This window comes from Molothrus aeneus, chromosome 16 (genome assembly GCF_037042795.1).
Source record: "Molothrus aeneus isolate 106 chromosome 16, BPBGC_Maene_1.0, whole genome shotgun sequence".
NCBI classification, from domain to species: domain Eukaryota; kingdom Metazoa; phylum Chordata; class Aves; order Passeriformes; family Icteridae; genus Molothrus; species Molothrus aeneus.
The window spans coordinates 6845093-6867252 of NC_089661.1; the positions used below are offsets into that span (position 1 = coordinate 6845093).

At 40.3% G+C, this 22160-nt stretch overlaps 1 protein-coding gene across 1 annotated transcript; it reads right to left on the minus strand.

Annotated features, from left to right (window-relative positions):
- Window positions 1-4994: 4994 nt before the first annotated feature.
- On the minus strand, window positions 4995-20581 carry ERCC4 (ERCC excision repair 4, endonuclease catalytic subunit). The gene is made up of 11 exons (XM_066560683.1): window positions 20393-20581; window positions 18871-19051; window positions 15990-16185; window positions 14483-14690; window positions 13217-13397; window positions 12730-12864; window positions 12045-12155; window positions 10319-10910; window positions 9519-9611; window positions 8778-8890; window positions 4995-7744 (listed from the first exon to the last, which is right to left on the minus strand). The coding sequence occupies exons 1-11, from the start codon at window positions 20564-20566 to the stop codon at window positions 7011-7013; spliced, it is 2718 nt and encodes a 905-aa protein (XP_066416780.1). The 5' UTR covers window positions 20567-20581; the 3' UTR covers window positions 4995-7010.
- Window positions 20582-22160: the final 1579 nt, after the last annotated feature.

The window sequence follows — 22160 nt, forward strand, 5'->3', positions numbered from 1 at the left end:
GTTTTTGCATGTGACACAATGAATTGGTGCATCAGTGCTAGGAATCAAGAGAAACTTCAGTGTAAGCTGCTCAGAGATCACTACACTCCTACAGAAATAAAGATTTCATCTGAAACTGGCAATAAGCAACATCATATGAGAGCTAAAAAAGCATATGGAAATAAGATTTTAAGGTTTTAAGGTTTGATTGACCTATGAGTCAGTGGTGAGTTTCAATTTCACACTTCATCATGGACTTGCTTTATCAGCTTGGGCATAACCCTTTGCCTTTAGTTTTTTTGGCTTCCTATTTGTGAGATAAAATGAATACAACAAGTGCATGCCAGAATGAAGTTCTTTATTTTATAACCTAGCAAAGAGACACAGTACTTTTCTCACAGCACCTGCTTGGTATTTGACTAAAGCTTGGATTCTTTCAACCACAGTAAGTCAAGTTAAATGAGATCCACTTATGTCCATAGTCATTAAAAGGACAACTGCTGTATTAATAATCATCAAGTCCATGAGCGAGCCTATTCTGTTACTGGACAGTCATTTCACTGCACTCTGACCTTTGTATTTACTTTGTACCTCCTCTCTCTGCCTGTGCACTCACTGAGACACAGAGACCACAGTGGGTGCTGCTGGTGCATTAGAACAAAGCAAAATACAAGAGAAGGGTTTTAAAAAAATTATTATCAAACCTTTATAACCCATTACAGCTAAAAAGTTAATGAAAAATTTGAAAAAGGAATTTCTGTATCTGTTTAAGTCTTTTAAAATTTTTTTCTGAGATAAAATTTGTAGTTAAGCTCCTTGCTTTTAACTGTTATCAAGGAAGGTAAAGAAGGTCTGTGGAATACATTGGAAAAACTCTGGTGGTAGTATTCCTTAACTGACTTTTGTTTTGGTTTGCTGGTTTTTTGTTGTTGTTGTTGGGTTGGTTTTGGTTTGTTTTTTTTTGTTAATGGAAGAAACTTCATCTCCAATCTGGTTAGAATCTTTGATCCAGTTTTTAGAATTTGAACTTTTAACTATTTTTGTATTTAGTAAAAAACACTGCAAAACCTCACTCATGTGCAGAATGCTTCATGCTTGAAATATTGTACTGTTCCTACAATTGCCTTTAGATAAAGATGTTCACCTTCAGATAATGAAACCATTAAAAACACCAAAATCCAGAAAACCCAAACAAAGGAGAGGAGAGAGTTCTGACTTGCAGAAAAAAAATCCGAACTGGTTGTTCTGGGAATGATCTTCAGAATTAGCTCATTATTTATTCTTGGTGCACTCCACCAATTAAACAAACAGTTTTAAATATAGAACTGGGGATGGCCTTAGGTGGCTTTTTCAGGGTCACTGCCGATGTGGGGCTCGTGTCACCCCCTGCAGGCACTCCATGTGTGCCCCTGCAGGTGCTGAAGCTGGTGATGGCCCCAGGAAAGTCAGACATTCCTGGTGGACCCCAGCTAAACTTCCTCTGTTTGGGTAATTACACAAGAGTTATTGAAGCACTAGAAATATGTCAGAGATTTCTAAGGAGCTGATGGGGCTGACCAAAAAACCCCAAATCTCCACATTTTAATACCAATAGTACTTTGTGGAACTCAGATAACTTCGTATGTGATTCAGACCTTCGGTCAAGTAAATATTAAAGTGAAAAAGAAGAACTTGGTTATGACTTCTGTCAGCTGGTGATGTGCAGTATAATGCAAATATTTAAGAAAATGGCAACTTTAATAGTTATGTGAACTGTAATACACCAGATTTATTGCTGCAGTTCAAGGCTTGTTTGAGACATCTTCATTTTCTGAAGGACTGTCTGTATAGATGGTACTTCATGCACCAAGATTTGCACAGGATGTGTCTTGAAGATTTTAGCTATTTTTTTTGTATTTAGTATGGGCAGGACTTTTCTTGAAGGATCTCTAGATTTTGCTGTTGGGCTATAGCTGCAGGTGATCTGAACATTTACATCCTGGCCAGCTTTTGTTGGAGTGTCTGCCCCCCTTGCTGTCACACTGCAAGTGTTGGGAAGACATTGTGTAGGCTGTAGAGAAAGAGGATTGATAGATTTCCAAATGCAAGAGCATTAGAGACTCCAGAAGTTAGAATTGTGATAGCTTAACACAAATATATGTTGATTTTACAGACTGTAGTTCTTCCCAAAACTCAGCACTCAGAGATTTAAGATGATGCAGAAATACAGCATATTTTGACAACAGGAGGAGTTAGAGAAGGGGATAAAGAAAAACTAGACAAAATAGAAGACATGCAGTTAATATTTTTGCTGTTGCAGATCTCCCACACCCTAGTGTAAATGCTTAAGCATGGAATAAGAGTTTTTGCAGGATCTGAGAACTTGCCAGTTGTAGTACTGCAATATGTAAAAATGGTCGTGGGATATAAATGCCTCAAGAAAATTTCCAACTTTTGCTATTATGCATAAGATTCCAAGAGTTTTGTGACACATAAAAAATAATTCAAAATTTTGCCAGGGTGGGAAAAATTTATAAAATCAACTGATTATAATTTTATTGTGTCTGTTATTTGGACTGCTTTTAACCTGTTTCAAAAGAAATGTAAGACAAACCCAAGAATTTAATGTTGCAAGAACTGCCAACCTGCTGTTCTCTTTTCCCTGAGTGTCAGCTTTCCAAGTGTGACACGCCTCAAGTCTGGGGCCAAAATGAAAGCAAAGTACAATACTTTTTTTATGTAATCCCCTTGATAATATGTGCTGGACGAGGCTCCAGTGCAGCCAGTCTTGCAAAGAATTCAGTGTTATTTGTGCTCAACAGACGTCACAAATTGCCACAATATTTAAGCATTATTAAGCATTCTTGAGGGGAAGCAAAAGGACAAGAATACAGACAGTGATGGTTAGGATAAGGGATGTAAAAAAGAAATAAATCAGAAAATTCCAGAGGAAAAATAGAAGAAAGATAAAAGTTGAATAGAGAATCTGAGAATAAAGTAAATTCACAAGAGTTTACATTTTCACAAGAAAAAAGTGATGAAGAAACTGTAAAATGTTACTTAATTCAGAGTTAAATGATGCTGTGAGTACAGGACTCACAGATCTCCAGTGCAGCTGCACAGCTGGGACACGGCTGGGACATCCCATTCAGCCCAGGATGTTCAGAGGAGGGACAATGCCCGTGTTCCACTGTGTATCCTCATGGAACTGCAGGGCTCTGTGCAAAGAGCTCACATTAGAACTGTGCTGCCTGTTTTTAGGGGGCTGAAATGCAGCCTTGTCAAGTTTAGGCTTCCTGTGCCAATTTCACTGGGAAAACTCCTGGGCTTTGGATCACTTGGGAGATGGTTTTGATGTGCTGAAATTTGGAGGTTAGCATGTTTCTGTGGACAACAGGTAATAGTCACTAAGGAGACAGAAACCAGAGCTATTACACTGAATTTACAGGTGGGAATTTTTTTCTCTTCTTGCTAATTTAATTATGTAAAATTCCAAATTTTCTGAGTTCAGGTAAATGAAATTTGAATTCACTGAACTCTAGGCCTAGCCCATGGTAAACCTTAGCATCTCATAAACAGGAAGACTTACGTGTGGTTTTACTTTGACTATTGATTGTGATCTGAACTTACATGAGAAAGGTTACATTAAAAAAGGCAAGTCAGTTCCAAAAATTTTGCCACATAGCCACTGTGTTTTCCTAAACAAAAACCAATAAAAATAAGAATGGTCTAAGTGCCATTCTGAGAGCTGAGGAAGAAGCTGGAGTGCAAGAACAAGATTGCACAGCTGACTGAAAATGCCAGCTTGGAAACGATGTCAGCTGTTTAATAATAATTCCAGGCTCCTGCTCTTTGATGGGAGATGATCAAGGTGAAAGAAAAAAGAAGTAACAATGAGGAACTGAGGACCCTAGAAATGAAAACTGTGCTTTAATTTATAGAGGGAAGCTCTCACAGACAGAACTAGGGTAAAATGCAAGCTGAGAAAATGGTATCTGTTTAGTCCTGATTAAAGATTCCTAGGAAGTCTGCTTTACAGATGGTGTGGATTAAGGTAATTTTATCATGCTTAAAAAAAAATGATGCTAAAATTAGTACATACACAGGCCCATTTTGACATATTGCAGCAACATCTTCTGTTTAGACAACAAATCACCATAGCAGTGTAGCAGCCCTGGTTACCCTCACTAACTTCAGGAAGAATTCATCTCTCAGCTAAGTCTTGGCCAGCCAAGCTACCGAACAGTTCTTCCCTGTTTTCAAGATGGTGACAGAGGATATTTCTTCCCTTTAATTTATTGAGGAGAAGCTTTCAAAATACAGATCAAAACTCAAATAAAAAAACGGTCAGACTGTATTGAAGAGTCTGGGAGATGAGTTCCTAATATTTCGTACTCAAAATAAAAAATGGCACTGAAACTCATAACATTCGAGTATTTCCTTGCAAAACCTTATCAAGACATATGAATTAAGAAGGTGCAGATACTATTGGTAAGTGTATTTTCAATGCAAGAAGTGTATTTTCAATGCAAGTGTAAGTTCATTGAGGTACCTAATGAGGGACCTGGGAACATGAGGTCTTGGTTTGGGGACAAGCAAGAAGCTGAGACACTCCCAAACTGAAGGCAGGGGGTGTTTGTGTTTGCTTTTTTAATAAAAAAGCACAAATCTAGAACATCAGCAATGACAAGATGTACAAATTCCATGACTGTTGGTCAAAGAGAGGGTTTCCATCATTCACCCAAGCCTGTGCTGTGACTGCATTCAGGCAGACCTTGGGCTCTAGAATTTCAGGGAGAAGTGGTCTCAGGACACAGGACCTCTCCCACCTTGGGGCACAGTCTGTACCTCCTGCCCCAGGAGGCACAGCTCTAACTGGCCATCACACCTCATCTAGTGCAGTGCCAAAGCACAGGGGCAGTAATGACATGCAACAACATATACTTGTGGCTGTTCTAGAGAAAAGGGGCAAATCCTGCACGGAGAAGGAAAAAGGAAAATTCCACACATATAAGCAAGAGGCAATTTCCTTAAAATATTTAGCAAATAATTATTTAATTGCATGATGTAACTTTGATCTAGCATACAACACATAGCTACAGCTTTATCACCCATTACTACAGCCTTCATTTTCACCCCATACACATCAATGCAAAAACTCCAAACCTCACTGAGACAGCTGAGGCAGCATCTGTGAAAAACCCCAAAGCCACAGTTCCTGGAGCACCCTAATGGCCCTTGCACAAGCAATGTCTGTTCTCAAAGGCTGCTCAGCTGCCCTTTTCTGAATCATGCACTCAGGACACTTGTATTCCTCTGCACATCTCACAACATTAGTTTGAATAAGCAAAAGTCAAAACTGAAAGACTTCTTCTCATATTAAATAAATTAGAATCTAGGGCAATAGAAACCCAAAGATCTGGATTGTAAACCACACACTAAAAATAAAAATGTCTTGATATCGATTCAGCCGAATGAAAAACAAGATAAAGAACAAATTTTAATCTTATTATGAGTGTATTTAATACTAAAATTTGATCTGCAGAGAAATGTTCCCTTGGAAATTTATCATAGCTTAACCACAGATTAAAGTTAACAATTCATAATTCACACTTAAAATGCACAATAAACATTTTACCTGAAAGTGCACAGTACAGTTTTTACTAAACCTGAACACAAAAAATATTTTCTCCTTTCACGAAGGAGATAATATTAATCTGTTGTTCCCATTAGAATCATATAAATACATGTGCAAGTCATAGATAAAGGTTTTGTAAATAGCAAATGTAAATACATTAGCATGGAATAACACTGGACCAACCCTTTTGGCAATGGCAGTTTGTACACAGCTGTATCAAAGTTCAATGTAGAATATATAATTTAACAATGCACATATTGACAAACTTTTCCCTCTTTTATGCTACACAAAATGCTAAAAGTATTATCTTCTAGGTGACAATGGCTTTACTGAGGTTATTGACAGACAGTTGATTTGGGACATAAAAATACAAGAGCAATAGGACATAAAAGAAGCCAATATTGGAAGAACTTTCAACACTTTTGGAAAACCTTGCTTAGAAAATGACTGCATTATACAAGAGGAAATATTCTTTGGTATAAAGGAACAGTGCCAATTGTGTACCCAGATTTTTCACTTTCAAGTGAAAGAGCTATCAAAACTGTAAAAAACAAAGCCTCTTAAAAGTATAAATAAGGCACACTCAAAATTAAGTTGCACTGTGGTACCACAGAATCTCTACCCAGTTAGACCAAAGGAAAGCACTTTGTAAAATCTAGCAAGACAGAGCTGTACTGGCTTTGGAATGGTAAAAAGTGTAACTGGTAGTGAAGTAAGCAAGCAAAATGTAGAGCATAGCATACAAATGGATTTTACTGTGACAAAGGCTTATGGTCAGGTTCTAAAATTCAGGATTCAGTCCCAGTATAGTCTAAATAAACTCCTGAGCAAAGACCACAACGTGTTTCAAATAGCTTCATCACTGTCAATCAAAAAGTGGCAGTTGCCAGAGAGTGAGACATTAAAAATGGCAAAAGCAGTGTTGTATCATGCAGCAGGTCACCCAGACTAATCAAAACACAGCACATTTTTAACTTGAACAAGACATCATAACTTTCACAAGAAAACACCTTTATCAGTTAGTCTTAGCACTTAATTCTTATGGTCTTGGTGAAAATTAGTTAATTCAGTTAGAAATTTATTTCAGTTTTCTAACTGAAATTTCTAGTTTCAGTTTTCTAACTGAAATTTCTAATTTCAGTTAGAAATTTAGTTAATTCACTGGTATTATAGAATTGGTTGAAGTGCTTTAAAAAGAATAAAAATAATTCACATTTCTCTATTAAAAATATTTTTTTTCCTCTTGAAACTTGCCTTCAGTAATAATTAACTCACATATTAAGACTGATGGAATAGCATTAGCAAGGAACAGCTGGTTATCTTAGAGGGGGCATTTATTAAAATATTTCATGTATTTGCCAAAGTACTGTGCCAGAAAAGCTTATCTGTGCTGCGTGTTGAACAATCTCATGAGTCATCTTTTGCTTTTTCCTTTGGCTAGTGCCTCTGCATAGGTCAGGTGAATGAAGTCGAAGAGTTGCGTGGCATTGGCAGCATTACCCAAAATCTTGGCTAGCTCATCCTTGGACAGCATCACCAGCTCTGCGATGCTTTTAACGTGGGTCATTAAGGCACGGCAGTTCTTTGCATTAACCCCTGGCATTTTCAGCAGGAAGTCCTGAGGCCCAGGGTTGTACTTGTCTGAGTCGGGGAGAATTTCGGAGTCTGCGGTGACGGCCATCGCTGTTTCTGCGTCGGGTTGGGGATGGTTTTGTTTCAACTCTTCAAAGACTTCAGCAGTAGCGTGGGGAGAGGGACACCACAGGATTCGTAGCTTTGGGAAGTGCAGTGTGAGAAGGGTTAGTTTAGAAGTAACATCATTGCTGGAAATTTCTGGCTGTAAAGAGCCCCGTGGGATCAAGGAGAAGGATTTGTTGGGGTCAAATTCAATGAGGAGAACTGGCCGCTTGTAGTAGCGGCACATGGCCACGCACTGCGCGTACAGCCTGCCGTTGTTCAGGGAGCCGATCAGATCGCTGATGCTCTTCCGCTCCACGCAGATGTCAGGGGTTAGAATATAATCCCCAACCTCCAAAGTCACGGGCTCGATGTCGATCCCACGGCGATGGATCAGCGATGGAAGCTCGCTACGGAATTCCCGCATGTCCACGATTATGGTTTGCTGGACACCCTTCTGTTCCTGTCCACCTGAAGAGCAAAATGAACACAGTTATCCCCGTACATCCTGCTCTGGTTGTTTTCCTGTGTCTTGCCAAGGCTTCTGCAATGGATGGACTTCTCATCTTAAGTTATACCTCAAATTCAGCAATACAATAAATAAAGATTTCATTTGATTTTTAACTGTTAGAGAAAAAAATTACTTGCCTAAATATATACTATAGTTTATGGAGCATGCCCTGCAGCTTGGTAGAACTACCATGCTACTTGCTGAAAGCTTGTATAGGTGACAATGAAGGAGATTAAACTGTAGATGAAAATTATTTAAATGAATCAGGGAAATCTTTAAAAGGCTGCCTGCAAAACAAGATAATGAAGCTGATCCCTTTTATTTCCAGCTGTTTCCCACAGAAATACAGCACTTTATTGTGGGAATTACGTGCTGCGCCCTCCAGATCTGCAGGACACATAAAAAGACTGCAGCACCAAGGCCACAAAAGATGTAATAGCAAAGACTAGAGAGCATATGGCAAAGGAGAGCAGGATTACAGAAACAACAGTAAAGAAAAACAGGCAGAGGCATAGCATACTCTCAGAGGAAAAGAACAAAAATATGGCTAGAATTGCAACAAAAGAAAAAGGTCTACAAAGAAAGTGATCACACCCATAATGTGCAGTTGTTTACCCAGGCAGCATGTTTTGTCAAGATGAAAAGAAATCCCCATCATTTACTAGCTCAAGGACAACACTTCCTTTGACCATCTGTAGACTTCAGTGTCTATGTTTTAATTTATCTTCCTACAAGCAGCACTAGACAGCCTCATAACCAAGAATCTGACAAGGAGCAATCCAAATGGTATCCATCTTAATGGTCAAATACTTCATTAACCTGTACTTTCAAAGGAACCCCCAGTTCATTGTCACTGGGAGAGAATGTTTCTTTAGCATGAAGCCAATGTACAACGTGTCTCTGCCCCAGGCACTTTGAGGGAGATTTTAGGTGCAATAGTTCAGGGACTTTTGGAAAGCTCTGGGCTGCAGGGCTGACCTAGGAGCTGCTCACCTGCTTTGCGTGTGTCAGCAGAGGCAGAGGCAGGTCTGGCATCTCTGAGGAGGTCTAAGTTTGTTTCATCTCTTCCTTCTCTTTCTTCAGGAACAACCATGCTGGCCTTCTCTCTAAGGAACCACAAACACACACACACTAAAAACTGCAAATACAGGAGTAGAGAAGATTGAAATATTTCAATACCCTTCATCCAGATGTAACATTATATATAATTTAATACTAAATGCAAGCCCAATCAGAAATGCAATTTTCTCAGTTTTTTTAGTTTTTTCCTTTTACAAAGGAACTAATGACTAGTAAAAGCACTGTAACCTGCTGAGAATGCACTGTCAGTAAAAATACTGTCTTATGCAGTCTAAGGAAATGTTTTGTTTCCTCAACTGACTTAGGTTATAAGAGCTTTAGGAACTATCTTACAAGAAATGTTACCTGCAAAAACACAATTACACAAATGAACTTCATAGACAATTAGGAAAAAATTCAGGTGATGCTGATTAGCCTTTATGTTAATATTAAATCCTGCTAAAATTAATAAACAAAATAGCAGGTGCTTTGAAAAGGAAAGTTTTGACTTTTTGGTGACTCTCAATAGGAAAGTAGTCTTTACATCTGACAAAGAATTGAATTAAAAGTTTATTTAAAGCCTTCACACAGTTAAGAACTTCACTCTATTTAAAATGTCAGCATATTGGGGAATTACATGAAACACTAATTCTAAAGGCAGTTACACTGGGTTACCGAATGAGTTTTTCGAAGGCCTCCTTCTCCTTCCTCAGAGCTGTGAGGTAGCGCTGCTCTTCCGTGGAGCCCCCATATATGAGGAAATAAACTCTGTAGGTGTAAAAGAGAAAAACAAAAGAGGTCACAAAACTTTGTATTAAGTTAAAAAAATTCACAACCAGTAAGTTTAAGGTTAGTAGCAGTAAATGCCTGACTAGTTAATAGCATATTAAATTTTAAGTTTTCTATGTTTTTAATCAGTATGTGACATTTATTCATAAAACTGAGTTTTGCAATTTCCAGGTGTATTAAATACATATACCCAATGTGGTGATCTTTCTGTCAGTTGCTATAACTGCAAATACTAATTTTCTTTATTGTGTTTCCTTTACTTGCTTCTCTGTTACAGTTTCTGAATTACTGGTCTTCAGCATGATGAACATCAGGAAATGTGAAAATTAATTAAACCCAAAATGAATCCTTTTCTTTAAAAATCATATCTTCAGAGATGGTTTAAAATGAGACTACTCCACCTGAAAATGATCTACTGCCACTAAAATCATTGAAGCAGAGATCTTGGAATTGTTTCTTTTTTTAACAGATATGTTTCTGCTGTTAAGGGACTAAATACCTGCTGGAAAGTAAAAATTATCTTTTGGTTACACCAGACATTCTGCTTTTGTTTAAACTGAAGTGCTCAACAGGAACTGGAAGGTAGCTAATGAAAATGAACAGCAGCATGTTCTGCACTGACTGCTGACAGTGCACTTCCAATTTTTTCTTTTCAGACTACAATTACCCTGGCCAAGTCAACTTGCCTCAAAGGCTTCCCAGGCCTGCTTGCCTTGTAGATTTCCAGCTGCCGAACAAAAGTGAGTTCTGCATCATACAGCACAACATATCTGGGTTCTACTTCGTGCAGCACCCGAGTGAGCGCGTAGGGATCCCCACAACCCTGCAGTGGGTGGATAATTGTCAGTGGGTCCTTGAAAATCCCATAGTAACAATCTGAGGGCAAGCTGAAATCAAAATCTTCAGGAATGATCTCTTCAATGTTGCCTTCTTGGCTACTACTTAATTCTTTGTTGTCTTCCACCTCCACCTCCTCTCTCTTTTCCTCCTCAGTTTTCCCTATCATTTGGATTAGAGTCCGGTCTTGCTGCTTCTTCTGTTTATTTTGTTTTGAAGAAGCTGTCAGTTTGGCTTTTTTGGCTTGAGGCCCTGTGTCTGGTTTGGCATTTCCTTTGGACTTCATGGCTTTTCTGTCCTTAATCCACACTTCTGCAGCTTTCTCGTCCTTTCCGAAGGTTTTGTTATAAAGTCTTGTTAAGAAAGCTTCTGCTCCAGTAATAATATACTCCCTGAGCTGTGCACAGGCTCGGTCATCACTGGCACAGATGAGCACTTGCCCTGCAGTCAAGAAACAATACCATGTTTACAGCCTGTAATGCTGTGCTTCTTATCCAGCTAAAGCACCTCCCGAGCCAATGGCTTGCACTGATCCAAGCCCTGTGCCTGCCAAATGCCTTCACATTCGGCTGCCACAGCTGCTCTGGACTTTGAGAGAATCTAAATTGCATGGCTTTTTGCACCAAAAAAAATTAGAGTAGATCAATGGAAGTTCAACATTCCTTTTTCTTACAATATCTAAATTCATAAAGTTTTCCATCTGACCATTGGAAATGAGGCAGATCCAGTGCGTGTTGAAACATACTCAAACAACTACTCATTTTTAAGATGTGGAATAAGAGAGAACTTAATTTAGACCATTCTAATTTGTCAGCTGTGTTAGAGAGTCTACAAAACACATGTTTCACACAGTATTATTGACATTGGTGAATAACAATTCTCTGCAAGCTGACTCAGATAAACTCCTACAACACTGGGAGAGAGAGCCAGTTCTTACCCAGAGTCAGAACACTGTGGGTGGGAGAAAAGAGCACTTTTTTACCCTTACTATTTCCTAAAATAAAACTTGCTAAATTTTAAGGGAATGAAAAGCCCTAAAATAGGAAAGGCAGCATAGCAGTTAGACTCTCTTCCCTGCCTCTAATCTCTACCTCATTTATATGCAACCCATGCAAAGCAAATTTTCAGGTGCATGAGAAGAATGTGCAAGTTAGAAAGGGTGTAAGACAGAACCCCTATTTTTGTTTTGAACCCAAACTTCAGAAATGAGTGAATGGTGCTTTGATCATTATAAATCTCCATATCTGTTTTATTTGGCTTGGAACTAAGGTATCAGTAGATTACTGAAATGTAACCTAAAATGTTTTTTCAGAATAATGAAGGTTCTTTCCTAAAAAGTATTGCATTGTAGGAACAGCATTTCTCTTTTAGAGCAAGACCTACTAAGAGTTTAATTTTACATAGTTTATGTACATAATGTACAAAAATTCCTCATCTTGAGGCCACAAATTACTAAATTTAAACCAGCTCTTTGATAAAACTACAGAAAAGGGTTAATTCCTTCTCTCCAGGGTCAAGCAGAAATACAAACCAGTAGAATTCCTGGAAAACTTGCATAATTTAGTATTCTCTCACCTGGACCGCCAAGGTTGTCACTGTTCTTATTCTCATTTTCAATCTCTTTCAGTACTTCTCTCAGAGCTTCCCATTTTGGGTTACTTTCTAGAACCAATTCCCTTTTCAGTTCTGAAACAAAGTAAGATTGAACATAGCAGCTCTTGCAGGCAAAATATCCTTCAGACTTTAAATCAGTGGTTAGATGTCATTAGTGTGATGGCTGTTGGCACATATGATATTCAACAGCCTACATATGCAACTTGTTATGCTAATGAGGTGGAGAACACTCTTAAATTTAAAAATGGAGATAAATGCTTTTGTGAAGCAAAACAGTGAAGTATTCACTCATTCTTCAATTCTGAAACTCCTGAATATATTTTTTAATAAAAGCAACCACAGCCTCCTACTCTTTCACATAAGATAATAAAGATGAAGCTAAACATCAATGTAATGCAAGAACAATTTCACAAAAGCTCTTCCAGTGATCAGCTGAGCAAGCTTAGGAGAATCCCTACTCTGTGACTCTTTTAGGTTGTTTATCATATGCTTTGGGAACTTCGATTATATCTCAATTTATCCCAGCTAACAGACTGAGATCCTGAGCTGTGGAAGTTCATGCAGGGAACCAGAGTACAAGTAATAATATGCAAAGCACTTGGAATCGTGTGACACTCTTAAACTTAAAATTAGGAATGATCAGTACCATTTTCCTTCTTTACATCACGTTTTTCAGAGCCTGAGCCTTTGCTTTTCTGATTCAGTTTCTCATCTGCAATGCGATAAACTCGAGCTCGAGCATTCACAAACATTGAAGTACTGGAGTCGAGGAACAGCCAGCCTGGAGAGGAAATGAGAAGGAAGCAGTAGTAAGTAGTTTGACATCTGCAATGTGTATGTGTTCCAACCCTCTGCAATAAAAGCTCCAGATCTTCAGCTGGAATACCTGCCCTACCTGCTTGCTGTGTAATCACCAGCTTAATAAAAGACAAAAATGTGATGCAAATCTCACTCTGTTAAGTAACAGCAGTTAAGTGGGAAGATGAAAGAATTATCTGTCAATAAAAACCTACGTCCTTATGGCTGGTTGTGTAAAACCTAATTAGATACTTTCATATGTTTGGGAACGATAATTAAAAACATCAACATTGCACCGTTTCATGCATTAACTTGTATGGTTATTCCATGTTTACCTGAATTCTCACCAAAAGCTTTTTCACTTGCTTTCAGTGACTCCAGGAGATTAAGGAAAGTGACACAATCATACTGGGTTAGATACAGTAGCAAAGTACGGAGGATCTTCAAATCCTGCACCAAAGACTTTGTCTTAGCTCCAAGCTGATGCCAGAGAGGATCTAAATAGTGGCGGATTGTCTGGAAATTAAAATTGGAACGTTTGGAGTGTCAAACATACAGCATTGCATTATAGCTTCTAACAAGCTGAGAATCCACTTTAACTTTACAGGCTCTGGTTTCCCAAAGTTATTGCAGATACCAAAATAAATATGTACTGGTGAGATGTTTGCTAAAATATGGTAACTTATATCAAAACAAAGTTAACATAATATAGATGTCTTTATGAAACACATTTCAGCAATTAGCAGACACATACAATTTAATGCTTTCAATAAATTTTTTCCTCACCATCTAATAATAAAATATTGGTGAAATTATAAAAAAACACCCTTGTTTTACTGGTACTGGCCTGTTGTATTTAGTATCTAGTGTCCTTTACTTAGGTACAGAAAAAACCATTATAATGTCATTTAGTTTCCAAAATCAAGATAGGTATCATGAAGATGTGCAACTTATAGACCCCAAGAAAGAACCTTCAAATATTTAAAGTACAGAAGGCCTTCCATACAGATTAAATCAGTTAACCAATAACTGTGTTGCACTATGACAGTTGATTTCACCCTAACAAAAGCATATGTGTGCCACACATTGCAGATCTGTCAAAAATAACAGTGAACCCAAAGTTATTGACATACATAATGATTAAAGATACAGCAGATACATGCATGTGCATATTGTCTAGTACATACAGTGCTTCTTCTACTAGAGAGAATAAAAAACACAAGCAAGAAATTCAAAAGGAAAAGGGGAGAGTATGTGTATGGCAATTACTGATACTTATCTCCAAAGTATTCTGAGCTGAAGTTGCAGCTGTCTTTTTAATAACAGCAGCAACAATTATCATTATAACCATGAATTGAGGTGTTCTTACTCTTGGGACTTTGGAAATGAAGGAAGAACAATAACACCAATACATCAAAAACCCTACTGGCAACTGTCACATCACCATTACATCCCCTTGTACCAGTAATAAACATGTCATGGGAGAACACTCAGCTGCTGCTGGTTATTTATTTTGCAAATAACATTTCTGTCTGCATGGCAGGCACTTTGGAGATCTATATCCTGTCACTTAGACACTGCAGAACAATCAAAATTGTTACCTTGTCAAAAGGTTTAGCAATAGCATTCTCTAAAGATAGATCTTCTACTTCAAGAGCTGGGTTGTAACGTTTCAGTTCCTTCAGACATGCATTCAGAATGTCCAGGATTGCAGTCTGGATAGCAAGCATAGCAGGGGTCATTGCCACGTGAATTTCCACCACTTCAGGTTTATGCTTCTCTAAAAACGAGTGCACTGCTATATGAAATCTAGGAGAAAAACAGCTTCTTAAGATTTACATGGATACTTTTGACTTAGAATTATTCAAAAGTTTGTACAAACTACAATTACAATTATTTAAAATGTAAACAACTAAGTTAATTCCAAAGTAATTTTCTACTGATGTGAAGACTGCAATCTTATGAGCAGCCCTGGAAAACCATCTGTTCCACAATTATGACTGTAGTCATTCTAGTCATGTGAGCCTACAGTGCTGGTGAATGATCCATGGAAAATTACTGCACTGGATTCTGCATCATCATCACACATAACAAGTATTAAAATTAGCCCAAAAAATCATATAAGGGAGAAACTGGAAGAGGTTCATTGCAATGCCAACCTGCAGGTCCTTGTTGGAAGCCTGTCCTTGGAGCCACTCCAGCAGCACAGATCCAGGGATGCCACCTGACTGTTCCTGACAGGAGGAGGCTCAGAGAACCCCATGGCTGCTGACCTCTACAACTCCATGGACATTTCCCTTACTGCAGCCTGCAGCCCCAGGTCTTTTCATGGAAGTCAAGGAAGGAAATCTAGAGAGCTTCTACTCAACCTTTCCTAGCCCAGGTATGTCCACTTCTACTTCCCTGGGATACTGAAAGACTGTTAAGGAATTTACAATGCAGAGGAGCCATTCCTTAAGAAGGAGTGAAACACATTCCAGCCCGGACCAATGGAACAAATGGGCAGAGCTCCTGCCTAGGGCAAAAGCACTGACTGAGTCATCAGAGTGTTCAGTTCCTTTTGTGGATCTGCTCCTGGAAGACTCCGTGCATGCTGCATTTTGGCAATTGGTTTTTTAACAGTCATCAAGAAATGTTCTTCATACACAGCACAGGTGTGTAAGAAGATTGAAATAATCTGACATGTAGAAAGAGATGCACGGAGTTTCAGAACAGCTGGAAACAAACATGTCCATGAATAGCAGAACTGAGAGACTGTTCTGCTGTAATTTCAAGGCTTAGGTACTCTTGTTTAGTAAGAGAAGTTTTTCTTAAACTGTAAAGAATGTCACTTTTTGCTGTGATTTCTGTTGACTAACAGGAGAGCTCTGCCATAAGGTTCATTCCTTTAATACAGTCAATTGGAGTCCATTTTCAAAAATACTCTCAGAAATTCAGCATCTTTAAGACTACTTCTGTCAAAATCTGAAAAAATTTTGTTTGGGAATAGAGGAGGGAACACAGATTAGCAGCGTGACTGCATACACCTCATTTCCTTGGGAACCCACTGTAACATCCTTCATCTTTCCTCTAAGTTTAACTCTCCAGTGAAGTAAAGAACTGCCTCACCTTGGCCACAGATAAAGCTTCCCAACAAAAAGATTCTTCATCACTCTTTCCACATGACAAAAGCCAGTGTTAAATGCAACTGCATTATCTGTAAAAGCTTTGATGAAGCCTTGCTTGTTCTTCTGGCGATAAAGTCGCAAGATGAACGCCTCCTGACAGGACTCAATGATTCTGTGTGCTTTGTACACCAAAATACCTGGCAAGAGAAAAAAAATAATCAAGTTTAAAAAAAATATAAAAATACAGAAAGGTCCAGGTTTGTACGGATTTTTCCTCACAACTGTCTTATTCTTCTACTGTTGTTTAAATACAGGAATTTAAGTCATCTAAAATGAAGGTTGAACAAACTTTCTGGGGTTGAAACAAGTGACTCCTCGGTTTCAGTACCATGGAATTGCCAAATAACAGAACTGGGTTAATAATGCATCTTTAACAGGAAAAAAGCTTGTGAATGAGTGGCAGGACTTATTAGCTAGGAAAATTCTCTACTCCTGAGGCATAACTTGAACTTGAGTCTTTTAAAAGCAGGAAAAGCAGATGCATGACATAACACATTGTTACAACAAAGCAAGTTTGATGTGTTCAACACTGTGATAGTTGAATTCTTTTGTTTAGAGAAATTCTGGAATTACAGACATGTCAAGTAACTTTTTCAACTGTTACTTGAACTGGTAACAGTTCAAGTGTTTACATAATCAAAGAACTTCTGAAAACATTTATTTTGCTTTTCTCTCCCATATTCACACTCAAGGACAGCAAGTATTAACAAATATATGAGTACCTCACCAGTTTTCTTCATGGCTATGGGTGCAGTAGGAATAAAAGACTTATCAAGCACATTTCAATAAAGAGAAATGAAACAAGAGTTTAATTTAATTATGTGGTTGAGGCAAACATTTCTGAAGTTCAAAGTTCACTCAGCCAAGACCTGCTAAACCAAGGCTTGTTTTTTCCTCATGCTAATCATGTTAAACAGAACATTGCATTATTTTCTTCTCCCCCTACTGAATTCAGGCCTATGTGGTATCTGTTCACAGCTTCCAGGGGAATCATAAATGCCTTTCTAAAATGGAAGCAAAGGACATCAAACACCACAGGTTTTATCTTGTGCCTACAGAAGCTAATAAACTTACAGAGCATTTAATTTCTGTAACAAGTCTCCTCAATTCAGCACGCAGCCATTGGTTTTAATATGCCTTTGCTTGCTAAATGAAAAAGCATCCAGAAAATAGACTTCCATACAACTGCTCATCTTTCATAATTAAGTCCTGAAATAATCCACTACAAGGTCTTTTTCTATCTAGATATTGTTAGACCTGTCCTATGAAGCAAATTTTCCCATACATGATCATCTCTGAACACCTTCCAAATTTTTCAAGATGTGACCCCAGATGGACAGGACAGGAAAGACAGAATTTCTAACAGGTCAGTAAGACTGTGTTTATTGTACTACCTTCCTGCTTATGAAGGGAGTTCACACCTGCTCTGTAAGCCTTGGTAGAAACAACTTGCCACTTTTTACTACACCAACTTGCATCAGTTTCACTGTGCTGTCAAGCACATAATTTCTACTCTGCTAAAACCACCAGGAATATTTCTGCTTTACTGCAATGAGAATTTCTTACCTTCATTTAGCTGGATTTATGAGTTCCTCAGATGTTATTTCATGCTGATTTTACAAATGACATTTTTAACACCTAGAAAGGCTTTTGCTGTTATCTCCTCATGAAACACTACTACAAGATTTTGCTGTACAATCTCACACACAAACAAGGCACACAGACCCAGGTGTTGGGAGGCTGAGAATGAAGCCACCACTCGATTGCAGCTGCTCTCATACCGACCTCTGGTGGCAATGCAAAACCTGTCACAGCTCCGTGGCAATAAAGGACAGCACCAGTTTTAAAACTTTGCAGTATTTCTTCTTTTATTTTTTTTCCTTCTTCTTTGGTAGGGTAGAAAGGTAAAGAGAAAGGAGTCAAGGGAAAAAGAGAAATTACCACAGGTTGCCCAGAAAACCTATTCACTTCTTTTGAATTTAGAAATCTGGTGTTCTTCGACTCCAGCCTAAAAGTGTTCAAAATGTTTTACAGTAGAACTTGCTGTAGCTTGACTGAAAGGAAGGAGGTACAGATTCTGAAGCAGAAACTCACATTCTTCTAAGCATACAATATTCAGCTATGTTTAATCATTAAGATGTTAACACTTAAAAAACAGTAAAATATTCTTAAATCCCTGGCTCTTAGAGCTCTCTTTTTCCAGCTCTCCAGGCTATAACAGGGTTTCCACATTAGACAGGAACATAAAAACAAGAGTGGCTGGGGGGAAGGGGAACAGAGAAGGGTAGCTCTTGCATCTTCCATGTATAGCTTCTATATAACTACAAAAGAAGTTTGCAAGCTATTCTCCAAATCTTTACAATTACAGTAACAGCATTACTTCGAAATATTGCTATGTGCATAGCACCCAAGTGTGTCAATACAAAGGTATTTTTTTATGAGAAGTCATCAGGAGTAATTTGTTAATGCAAAAATATAGGTAGTGTGCATGGCTCATAAAGCGTGACATCTAAAATCTGTTTTAATGACAGGCCAGTGTCCAATAGATCCCAGGACATTATTTCACCAAGTACAATCAATTATTCTTCTTTGAAAGCCTTTTTAAAGTGTATGATTAAATAAAGCTAATGAGTTGAGAGGAAAAAAAAAAAGGAACAAAAGAACTACATATTTGCTCCTTTCACCTCAGTCTTGGTGGGGAGGGGAAAGGACTAATTCTTCAACCTCAATACCTGTTAGTAGAATTCTTCATACAGAATTTTTTTTAAGCTTTGTGTATTTTCAAACAGAACACTCTCACCTTTATTTCATTATGCTCTTACCAGTAATGAGATTGGCAGGAATTCTGTCAGTAAGGAAATCGACCACAAGGATCCGACTGGTTGCAAAGATGACTCCTCCTTGTGTATAAAATTCATATCGAGTATTATTTGCAATTTCATTGGTAACGCGTCGAGGGAGATGAACAACTCCATCTGACCTCAGCTGATCAATAAAATACTCCTAAACCAAACACAATAAAAACACAAGACATTATTGTGGTATCCAGAGAAAGGGATCCATAAAGCACCTTTATTTCACTCTGGTAATTTTATACCTTTATTATACTCTGGTAATTTTGAGGAGCTCTCAAAAACAGATTAAGACATGATAGTATAACATACTAGAAGAAGTCAGAATTATTATGATTTTTTCTTTGACATACTTTCTTCAGTTTCAAACTCATCTAGGTGATTTAAAAAAAATCTACATAGTCAATAGTAACTGGACAATACTTACATAAAAATGAGCAACTGACACTTCAAGGAGCTTACATTTTCTTATATTTCAATATCTCATTTTCAGAGAAAATGCAATTTTAATACTGCCTTAAGAACAGAGAACTGGGAAGAAATCATCTTTTAGTGCTATCAGCTCATGAGTGTTACTAGGACTTCATTGTGCTGCAGGAGTAGAAATCCAACTGCCCCAATCCCGAATGTGTGTGGTTTGTCAGCTTCCCCAGGACCTGGGGGTGGACAACAAGCTGTCCCTGAGCCAGCAGTGCCTTGTGGCCAAGAACTCCTGGAAAATCCTGGGGTGCATGAGGAAGAGCATTGCCAGCAGGTCGGGGAGGTGACCCTGCCCCTCTGCTCAGCCCTGCTGGGGCACATCTGGAGTGCTGGGTCCAGTTCTGGGCACCTCAGGACAAAAGGGACACGGAGCTGCGGGAGCAGAGGGCGACAAAGAGAAGGAGGGGACTGGAGCCTCTCTCTTGTGAGGAAAGGCTGAAGGAGCTGGGGCTGTTGAGCCTCCAGAGGAGATGGCTGAGAGGAGCCCTCAGCAGTGCCTGTCAGTGGGAGCAGGGAGGGCTCAGAGCAGGGACCGGGCTCTGCTCCCTGGCCCAGCAGTGGCACAGGAGGAACGGGCAGGAACTGATGCCCGGGAAGTTCCACCTGAGCACGAGGAAGAACTTCTTCCCTGAGAGTGCCCGAGCCCTGGGACTGATTGTCCAGACAGGCTGTGGAGGCTCCCTCTCTGGAGATATTCCAGAACCATCTGGATACATTCCTGTGCTGTGTGCCTGAGTGACCTCAGGCCTGAGTGACCCTGCCTGAGCAGGGAAGCGGGACCGGAGGAGCCACTGTGCTCCCTACCAGCCTGACCGTTCCGTGGTTCTGTGCCGGGGCCGGTGCACAGCGCCCGGCCCGCGCCCCGCGCTGCCCTCACCGGAGCCCGCACACCCTCCCGCCAGACCGGGGAGCCGCTCTGCCGGCCGGGGCAGCCACAGAGCCGCCGGCCAGCCCCGGGACGCGCCCGCCGCAGCCGGGAGGGGAAGGGGCGGGCGCTGGCAGCTGCCCTCACCTCCTCGGCGGGGCTGGTGTTGAGCACGAGCACGAGGCTGGCGGGCTCGCAGTAGAGGCGCAGGAAGCGCAGCAGCAGGCGGTCGATGCCGAGCCCGCGGGCGCACACGACGAGCCCGTCGCGGTGGAAGAGCTCCAGGAAGATCTGGCTCTCGTGCTCCAGCAGCGCCGCCATCGCGGCACCGCTCCCGCGCACGCGCGCGCGCTCCCCGACAGCGCCCCCTGGCGGGCACGCGCGCGGTCCTCCAGTCGGGCGGGTTCCCGGGGCGCGAGGACAGCAGGGTCCCTCAGGGAAATGTCCGTCCCCTCACGGATCCCACCGCGGGCGGGGACGGGACCCCACACACGGGCTCCCACTGCGGCCAGATGAGCCTCCGCTTCTCTCCGTGCAGGGAGTGCGTGCCGAGTGGAAATGCGAGGTAGCCGGTCCTCTCCAAGCATTTTGTGTTTGGGTTAGATACGAGGAAAAGGTTTTTCATCCATAGGGTGGGCACTGAACAGGCCCCCCAGGGCAGTGGGCACGGCCCCAAAGCTGACAGTGCTTCAGGAGCGTTTGGACACCGCTCTCAGGCACAGGGCGGGATTGTTAGAGTGTCCTGTGCAGGACCAGGATCGATGGTTCTTATGGGTCCTTCCTACTCAGAATATTCTGTGATTCCATTATTCTTTCCTGGGTAGTTGCATTTTTTAAGCACCAAACCCAAACTCTCCTGAGCATTCCTCTCACAAGTTTCCGTGGTGCCCGCCCCTGTCAGTGCGCACAATGTGGTTTGTGCGCAGAGGGTGAAGGCGCTCCTCAGAGCTGCTTTCAGAAACAGCTGGAAATGCAGGGCCCTTCTCAGACTTCCCCTGCAATTCAGCCGAGCATCATCACAGAGATCACAGAAGGGTTTGGGATGGAAAGGACCCTCACATCTCCCAGTTCCACGCCCTGCCGTGGCACGGACACCTCCCCGCGGCCCAGGCCGCTCAGAGCCCCCAGGGACGGGTCACGATCCCGCTCTGGAAAGGGGAGGAGGAGCTGCCGCCTTGGTGTGCAGGGCTGGGGCGCTCCTTCCGTCCTGGAACGTGCGCGAAATGTTCCCATCACTCCTATTCACTCTGGGCACCGATTCCAGTTATCTCTGTCAATAATCCCTTCTTTGGGTAAAATGCCGTTATCAGGCGTTGAGTCAACGGTCAAATATATTCAAATAAACACTTTCAGTTCTTTGTTTCACGCTGTCACCTGTGGGCAGCTGCAGTGGGGGTTCCTTTGGGTTTCTGTGTTTTTCTAATGAGGGAAAATAAAGCACAATCTGCCAATGTGTTCCTTTACTGCACACCGGTTCCAGTCAGCACAGTTAATGAAGAGGCACTTTGCAAAGCATGATTTGTAAATTTTCCACACAGTCAGAATTATGCTAAAGAGCATTTTAAATTAATGTAGGAAAAGTGCAGATTATTTACAATGTATGTCTTTCTATTTTAAAATGCAGTACAGGTCCTCAGGGCAAAGTAGAAAACAAGTCTTTAAAAACAGGCAAAAATTAATAAAATATAAGGACTAGTATTGATTTTTCTCATGCATGTTTCATGTTTATGAAATTTTATGCTGAGACCTAAACAATTTTTTCTTTGCAAGTTGGATCACAATGCTAACTGTTGTGGCAAATACCATGCTGTGATTCTCATTTTTATCTGGCTGCCAATAAGCTCTCTGATGTTTGCTTTTAAAATGCATTTAAGACCATAAAAATGTCAGAAAATCAGTATTTTTTTTGGACAAC